Source organism: Octodon degus, unplaced genomic scaffold, assembly GCF_000260255.1.
Source record: "Octodon degus isolate 3935 unplaced genomic scaffold, OctDeg1.0 scaffold00214, whole genome shotgun sequence".
Classification (NCBI taxonomy): Eukaryota; Metazoa; Chordata; class Mammalia; order Rodentia; family Octodontidae; genus Octodon; species Octodon degus.
This window is the reverse complement of record NW_004524790.1, coordinates 2,431,889-2,441,248: the sequence shown is the minus strand read 5'-3', so window position 1 is coordinate 2,441,248 and position 9,360 is coordinate 2,431,889. Positions and strand designations below refer to the sequence as shown.

General features: G+C 34.7%; 1 protein-coding gene across 1 annotated transcript in view; it reads left to right on the top strand.

Moving 5' to 3' along the window:
• The first annotated feature begins 240 nt into the window (after positions 1-240).
• LOC111813702 (vomeronasal type-2 receptor 116-like) overlaps positions 241-9,360 on the top strand; it is a 53,403-nt gene continuing 44,283 nt past the window's right edge. The window contains exons 1-4 of the mRNA XM_023705133.1: positions 241-344; positions 4,097-4,385; positions 4,756-5,562; positions 6,275-6,502. Coding sequence (XP_023560901.1) covers positions 241-344; positions 4,097-4,385; positions 4,756-5,562; positions 6,275-6,502 — 1,428 coding nt within the window. The remainder of the gene's footprint in view (positions 345-4,096; positions 4,386-4,755; positions 5,563-6,274; positions 6,503-9,360) is intronic.

Genomic DNA, 9,360 nt, shown 5'->3' with positions numbered 1-9,360 from the left:
TGCCTGAGTCTTATAGAAGAGAGCAGAAACTTACTGTTATCCTGTCCAGTTCCCAACTAGCATTTTTCTTACCTGTATGGAAGAGACAGATATTTGTTGCGTCTGGTAACTGGACAAATCTTGGAAGCTTCACACTCCCTGCTTTTGCTCATGCACTAAGTTGGCCTGCTGCCCCTCCAGTGTCAACTGGTATTTAATGGGCCTCACTTGTTTTGGGACTTTGAAATTCCATCCGTAGAGATGATACTCTTCCAATGCCTCTACCAATCAGAACTGCAAAAACCATATGAAAGGATACTCAGCACTGGAATTGAAACTACAGATGTAGAAGCTCTTCAGACGTGGTGATGTAACTTTATCCACCCTTTCTCTTTCTTCCATGTCTGTGTGTGTTACATACTCACAGTTTATTAAACTTTTATTTTTTTTTCCCCTTTGGTGGTAGAGGCTTTCATGATTTGTGAAACTAGCCCAGTGAGTTCCGCAGCTGTGACTGTGGTCCCTTTAAATCTGCACTCTATTTAGGAGCAGAAACTGCAGATCAAGTAACCTAGGCCTTTTTTTCAGCAGATGATGTCTGTCCTATTCATAGTCCTTATAATGTACAGGGGTTCACTTTTATTTGTAGACATACTTCTTATGCTTACATAGGTTTTGAGACAGAGATTACTGTTCTGAATATACTGCCAGAAAAGTTCTGGGCTCAAAAGTTTATTATGCTTCAGACTATTGAACAGATGACCTTACTGGCATTGGTCATTGTACCCTAAATGTGTGTTTTTCTTATATCATTTATCTAAAATGTTTGTTTTTGGGGGCAAGCCAGCTAGCACAGTGGTCTAAAGCACCTGCTTAGGCAAGCTTAGGCAAAAGCACAGGGACCACGGTTTGATCCCTGGCACCACATGCCACACTATCGCCAACCCCAGGGTGGGCTGATCCTGCCACAAATAAAATAGAAAAAAATAAAAAAAAATGTGTGCTTTTAAATATGTTCTCACAGGGCTGGGGAAATAGCTCAGTAGAACAAGTGCTTGCCTGGCAAGCTCAAGGTCATGAGTTCAATCCCCAGTACCACAATAAATGAATAAACAAACAAATTAATTAGTAAATAAATAAGTGCTTACTATATAGAGCTGTAATTCTGAGAATGACTACTTAGTGTTTTTTTCTGGGTGACAGACGAGAACGTTTTTGAGGGACTCAGAACTGTGCTCAAAATCTCCTTATCCTTGGGAGAGGATTAATAACTCGTGACACATATTGAAGATTGTAAGAAGGATTTTATTTTTGGGGGACATAGCCCTCAGGATAGAATGCACTGAAAGGTGTTTTTTTTTTTTTTTGGCGGGTGGGCAGATTCTTATTAATGAATGGGCTAGTGTGCATTTCATGCTAACTAGCACCATGTAGAGGGACAGTGAGGGAGTCTAGCTACTGCCTCATAGAATAATAACTAAAGAGATCCCAGGATGATCTGCCATCATCTGAGTACAGTGGGGAGTGAGAAGCTGTATCAGGTACAAGGCATTATCAGATTACAATAATAGTTCGAGGAGGTAGGATTTATTTATGTTCCCAGGATGACAGGATGAGCTACCAACTCTGCTATTGTGCTCTGCTGTCCTGACTTGTGATCAGAGAATCAAGTGCTTTTGTAGCCCATAAACTGTGAGTTCTATCTGTGGCTGAAAGGAACACACTTGCAATTATGAGGTGTTTTTCTTTTTCCAGGTTGATGTATTCATGAGGAGCAAGAGTTAGGGCCTCAGAAGGGAATTTGGATTCTTGCTAAAATGAGAAGGAAAAATGAAGGAAATTCTGTTCAGATATTCAAGTGTAGTGCCAATAATATACTTTTGTGCTGTTTATTAATTTAGATTCTAAACAAGTATTTAGTATCTCTGAAATTTTTTTCTCATACATGTGTGCATTCACTTAACTTTAGTTTTAAAATAGTTTACACTGTGAATAACCTAATTTAATATTCAGTGAATTTCAATTAAATGTTTAAAAGATAGATGATAATCAGAGAGATCAAGATAGATACATGAAGACAGACAGACAGATAGATAGATAGATAGATAGATAGATAGATAGATAGATAGAGAGATAGAGAGATAGAGAGATAGAGAGATAGATATAGATATATAGACATGTAGATAGATAGATGATAGATAGACAGATAGATAGACAGATAGATAGATAGATAGATAGATAGATAGATAGATAGATGATAGATAGATAGATAGATACACACAGATGTTACTTTTTTGTAATATGTCACACTAATGCATCTATTAGTTGCCTTTTCTCTAAATAACGTACTTCTTTCAGGTTCTCAGTTTCACTGCTTCCACAGATTTTGCAAATTTCAGAGCACTTGTATAGTTTTGTATCTGATATAAAAATTCTCTCTTCCTTCAATATTTACTAGTGGTGCCAAACTTGATTAAAATTTTAAAAATTAACCATTACAAAATATTTTAGTGTTTTTTTCTCTTTGCTAGAATTTTAGAGTTTTAAAATGTCTTATTGTTTTTGTTAAGGCTGACGCTATACTATGTGTTGTTCTCAAAGGAATTTCACTTACCAATTTTATATTAGAAATATTTCTTTTCATTTACTTAGGCTTTGTTTGGCACAGTACCCGACTTTTATTTTACTTTTAGGTGAGTGTTCTTATTCCTAATGGGATATTCTTACTAGTTGGTCCAAATCTTTTACTCTCTCCTAACTTGCTGAATGTTACCGTGGTGCAGAAACTCCAGAGCAATACTAATTAACTCTGATGCTAACAAAGAAATCTTCCATTGACAATTTTGTCAATGAAAAGTCCCTTTATATACAGTTTCTGTAAGAAACTTCGTGCCACAACACTCAAAGCAGATTGCACTTTGTCGATAGTAAATTCAGGTTACCTTACAGAAATTGCTACATAGGACAAGGTGGCGAAATTCTCTGGGCCATGAATCCTGGGACTGAGTATGGACTTGTATTTCTGAACCTCACTCAGCTGCATTGTGACTCACTGCTTCATTCTTCAACAAACTCTTTATATTAATTTTACTGAGAAACAAATAGCAATGAGACAGTTTCAAAAGCGATTAGTAAGACACTTTCAATAAATAATACATTGCATATGGTTGTCTTCGTAGTGGTTATACATAGTACAAGATGAAGACATGTTATCCTGCCCAAACACTATTAGTACTAATACATGTTCTCATTGAATTACAAGGAAGTAGCTGTACATCTATCCTATTTTGTATATATAGATACAAAATGGTTCTTCATTTGTATCCCCTTTTATGTTTAGTTTCGTCAGAAATGGGTATTTCATTGCCATGTAAATAATGTAGGTGTGTAAACTCAGCAAAATAATCTTTAAGTAAACTCTAAGCTTTGACTTAGAATTTCAATGTATCTTTAATTTTATCGTTATTTATCAAAGACAATTATGTATTTTCTTAGATGTAATATTATGCAATGCTATAATTTATATTACCTAATAATTAAATTAAGTTAAATTAAGTGGAATAATGTATCAAACAACCTGTTATTTCTTCACATTCGTGAATGTGGATAGAAATTTTGCTTCAAACAAATTTAATAATAATATTAAGAAAACGTCTTTTCCTAAAATAAAGCACTTAACTATAAATGGATTCTTGTTAATATTGATACTATATATACATCAATACATATACTATTTGATTCTTCCAAACAGGATATTTTAATATATCACATTTCATAAACATCTATGTAATACAATTCTGTACTTCAAATTTATTCTGTACATATATAGCAAGGTCATATTAACTGCACCATAAATGATGCAAAAGATGAAGCAACTATTCTGAGAATTTTGTAAGAACAGTATCTCCTCCATGAGAAGTACACTCCCATGATTCATCTAACTCTAATTACATTTTAAAAATTCAGTCTCCTAACATCATCATACTCATACTTGGGTTTGAATTATATAGTATGTGGAAAGAACATAGGCATTCAGTCCTTAATTGGTGCTAGCTTAGGTTGGAATATGACCATTGACTGGGCCCTTCCTCTAAACAATTCTGTGTTTCTTGTGCAGGCTTGCACTCAACAACTACCAGAACTACCTGGCCTTCATTTTTGCCATAGAAGAGATCAACAGGAATCCTCATCTTTTACCTAACATTTCTCTGGGATATGAGTTCCACAGTTTCCTTTACAGTCATTGGAGGATTCTGGAGAATTCATTCATTTTGCTCACAGGTCAACATAAGACCCCTAATTACATGTGCAGGACAGAAAGCAAGTGTGCAGCAGTACTGACAGAATTGTCATGGGGAACCTCAGCTCAGATTGGACCACTGATGGAACTATACAAATTTCCACAGGTGAGGGTGAAAATGCAAGAAGTAAAATATTGCTGATTCAAATTCCCGCTGTATAAAGAGTTATAAATGGGGCAGGGATGAGCATTTCTCCCAGTGTGTAATGAACCAGAGTCAGCACACAGACACTTAGTGGATTACACAGGATTTCTTCTCTTCAATTTTTTAACCAAAAATGAAGGTACAAACTGTGTATCCAAGATGATTGAAAGTATTCATTCATTGTTTAAAAATCCCTTGATGCCTGAGGTGTTTATCAAGAGGAAAGAATATGGGTCTAATTGTGTAACTCATGGAAATTGTTCAGTTACATATTTTAGGATTACAATATTAATCAATACTTCAGTGTATTAACATGTTCTTTCTGTTTAAGGTTACCTTTGGCTCATTTGACCCTACACTGACTGACAGTGGCCAGTATCCTTCTCTCCATCAGGTGGCCCCAAAGGACACTTACTTGGCCCTTGCCATGGTGTCCTTGATGCTTCATTTCCACTGGACCTGGGTGGGCCTGCTTATCACAGAAGGCCATAAGGGTCTTCAGTTTCTCGCAGATATAAGAGCTGAGATGGACACAAACAGAGTCTGTGTAGCCTTTGTGAAAATGTTGTCAACTGTGACTGTGTCATATATGTCAGCCATGAAGAAACATGATATCCTGACTGTGGATACATTATCTGCCAATGTGGTGGTCATTTACTATGATGCTGATGGTGCAAATGACGTAAATTACAACATTGCACAAAACTTAGTGACATGGAAAATCTGGGTTTCAAACTCACGATGGCATGCTGATCTGACTGGGAGTGAGTTTATTCTGGACCCATTCCATGGGATTCTGGTTTTTTCACAGCACCATGAAGAGATTTCAGGGTTCAAATCTTTTGTCCAGGCAGCTACCCCTTTCAAATACCCAGAAGATACTTACCTCTTTATGTATTGGTCCAAGAATTTTGATTGCTCATTCTCTGAGTCTGACTGTACCTTGAAGAACTGTATCCCTAATGCTTCTCTGGCTTGGTTGCCTCCAAATCGTTTTGACACAGTTATGAGTGATAGGAGCTACAACATATACAATGCCGTGTACGCTGTAGCCCATGCTCTCCATGAGATGGTTTTTGAAGGAGTGCTAACACAGCCAAGGAGAAATGCAAAACTGATGATGTTTTTCCCCTGGAAGGTAATGTTTTCCCTTGCATGGCAGGCAGTTTTATCTCGGTATCTCTCTCAAGTTTTCCTATGAATTTCACCTAAGAATAGTAGCATCCTTTCTATAATATCTGAGACAATGTGTATCATAGGTAATATTAAGGATGAAATTTTTTACCTCTGTTGAGATGATCTTCAATAAAGGAGCCACTGGCCAGGAAGAGGAAAGAGAACACCTGCTTGTTGCTTCTGCAAATTGGATATCAATTCCTTAGCCATGTAAAGGTGTTTTATAATTTTCTTAACAGACAACCAGAAAACCTGTACTTACTTATAACAATAAATAGGGTAAAACTTGACATTGCAGATAATTAAATTTTGTTCAATTCTTCAGACTCTTTGGATACTGATGAACTTGCATTATGGTAAATAGTGTTGGAATAGGCAGGTAAAAAATGAATGCTGTGTGTTTTAGAAGCTGATTCTGCAGCTGATGTTCTGCCCTAACCCAACTGTTTATCTCACTTAAATGGGCTTGCAAAGAATATGTTTTTGCTGAAACAGATCTTTCTGAAACATGGTGATAATGTAGTCCTCAGTCATTCAAGTTTTACAGTTTAATAGATCTCAGTGTTAAAGTTGTTTTAAGTGTATAGAAACAAACACTTAGAAACTTTCTTCCACCCGTATTTTTTGTCTTTCGCTTGGAGATCTGTACACCTAAAATGATGTGTCTCTTTCAGCTTCATCGCTTCCTGAAGAATGTAGAATTTAATAACCGTGCTGGGGACAAAGTGAGCATAGATGACAGAAGAAAATTGGACTCACAGTATAATATTCTCAATTTTTGGAATTTTCCAGAAGGCCTTAGACTTATGACTAAACTAGGCACATTTTCCTCTCATACTTCACATGGTCAGAAAATGACTTTATCGGAGGATATCGTAGAATGGGCCACAGGAGTTACCAAGGTATATTGTTCCCAATCATGCTACTCTTAACCAAAGGAAACTGAATATTTTCATATGTTGTCCCCCCCAAATTGTACTCATGCAATAATCATGTATAAAAATTGAAGAATTAGACATTAATATTCATTTTTTAATTTTAAAGAGATAAAAACTACACACAATACACTAAGGGAATGAAAATGATTAATATAATTAATATTGTTATCCAAAGTAGTTTCTCATATTCTCTTGATATATACATGAAAAATTGATCAAGTAATATAAATATAAACCATTCATTTTGGTGATCTAATAAAAATGAGTAATAGAATAATCTTAATTATTATGTTTTATATGAACACACAAGATATATTTATATGTCTCTCTAGATAGATCTGTATCCTTATATCTATATTGCTAAATATACATATATACATATGCCCTTTAATGGTATTCTGCATCACTTCTGTTTCCAAATGCATTATCCAAATATTTTCCAACATCAGAGAGTTATACTAATGCTATTATATTATAGGGATTGCATTCAATCTCTATAACAGTTTTGAGATTATAACCATTTTCATGATGTTGGTTCTTCATAATCATGAATAGGGGATATATTTCTATTTTCTTATATCATTTTCAATATACTTTCATAGAGTACTGTAATTCCAATGTATATATATATTTGTTAGTTTGATACCTCTCTATTTCAATTTTTAGCATGCTACTATGAATGGTGTAGTTTCCATACTTGGTCTCTCACTGAATTTGATATTCATGTACAGCAATGTTATTGATTTCTGAATTTTGACGTTAGATCCAACTATGCTATTGAATTGGGTTGTTAAATGTATAAGTCTTTGTGTGGAGTTTTTAGGGTAATCTGTGGAGTGTATCACAAGACCTTGACTAATGATAATTTACCTTCCATCTTTCCTATATTTATTCCTTTTGTTTGTTCCTCTTTTCTGATTGTTATTGTAATGTTTCTAAAACCAACTATGGAATAGGAGTGGTGACAATGGACATCCTTACCTTTTTACTGACTTTAGAGTTTTCAGTATGTATCATTTTAGGGCAATATTGGCTCTTGGTAATCATAATTGGCTTTTGTATGGCTCAGGTATAGACCATGAATCCCAATTTTCTCTAGGGTTTTTTAACATTAATGTGTGTTAAACTATATTAAAAGCATTATCTCCATCAATTGTGAAGATTGTGTTTTTATATTGGAACTGTTGACATGGTGTATGTACTATATTTATTGATTTACACATGCTGAAATGCCTTTGCATTCCTGGGATGAATCTCACTTGGTGATAGCACATAATCTTTGACAATTTGCTGTATTCTGTTTGCTAGTATTTTATTGAGGATTTTTGTATCTATGTTCATTACGAAAAATTGGCCTGTAGTTCCTCTTTCTGGTTGAGTCTTTTTCTACTTCTGGTGTCAAGGTAATATATTTTCATTTCATTTGCCTTACAGTTGGAGGAGTATTCACCTTAGATGATCTGTTAATTTTTTGTAGAATTCAGTAATGAATCCATCAGAACTTGGCCCTTTCCTTGTTGGTGTGTTTTTAATTATTTTTGATACAATTAATTAATATTGGGTTATTCCAAACAATTATATCTTCCTGACTAATCTTTGGTAATTCATAAGGTAATTCATTTAGGAATCTGTTCATTTCCTCTGTGTTTTCCATTTTATGCCAGCAACGATTTTCAAAGTAGGTATTGATGATCTCTATTTCCACAGGATCTGTAGTGATGTCACTTTTTTTTTCGTGCGGAACTAGGGATTGAACTCAGGCCCTTGTGTTTGCCAGGCAAGTGCTTATTCCACTGAGCCCTCTCCTTAGCACCGATGTCACTCTTTTCATTGTTCATTGCCTGAATTTGAGTTTTCTTTTCTATTTTTTTTTCTGGAACCAGGGATTGAACTCAGGCCCTTGTGCTTGCTAGGGAAGCACTTATTCCACTAAGACATTTCCCCAGACCCCTCTTTTCTATTTTTTCATGATGCTGACAAGGATTGAACCAATTTCATTTATTCTTTCAAAACATATGAATTCATTAATTCATTGCATTGTTTTCTTTGTCTCCATTGTAATAAATTCTACTCTGATTTCCATAATTCCCTCTGTCCTTCTTTGTACTTTGGGTTTAACTTGTTCTTCCTTTTTTAGAAGCTTGGGGTGCAGCATTAGATTCTTAATTTTTAATTGTTCTGTTTTACTGATGTGAGAATTCACTATTATAAATTTGCCTCTGAGAACTGCTTTCATTGTGCTTCACAAAATTCTACTCCACTGTATTTGCATTTGTTTTTTATTCTATATACAGTTTTATTTTTCTTTAATTTCATCAGTGATATCTTGGTTGTTCTGGTGGGTGTTAATAAATTTCTATGGGTTTATGGAATTTTATGAATTCTTTTGTCATTAATTTCCAATTTGCTTGCACTATGGTCAGTTAACATACATGAGATAATTTCAATGAATTGTATTTATTTAATATTCTATGATTTAGCACATGTGGTCTGTTTTATAGCATGTCCCATGTGCAGGTGATAAAAATATGTATTCTGATATTCCTCATTTGCATGCTCTATAAGACCACACAATATCAGTTTGTTCACAGATTTGGTTTAGTTCTGCTGTTCCTTTGCTAATATTTCTCTCTAGTTGATCACTTTGGGTCCATGAGATACTCAGTCACCTGTTACATTTGTGTTGTTGCTTTTTCATTTTCCTGTCTAATAATATTGTCTTATATACTTGGGTGCTCCTGTATTTGCTGCATACAAATTTATAATGGTCATCACTTTTTTTATTTTTTATTTTTTTATTTTTTATTTTTCTTTCTGATAAT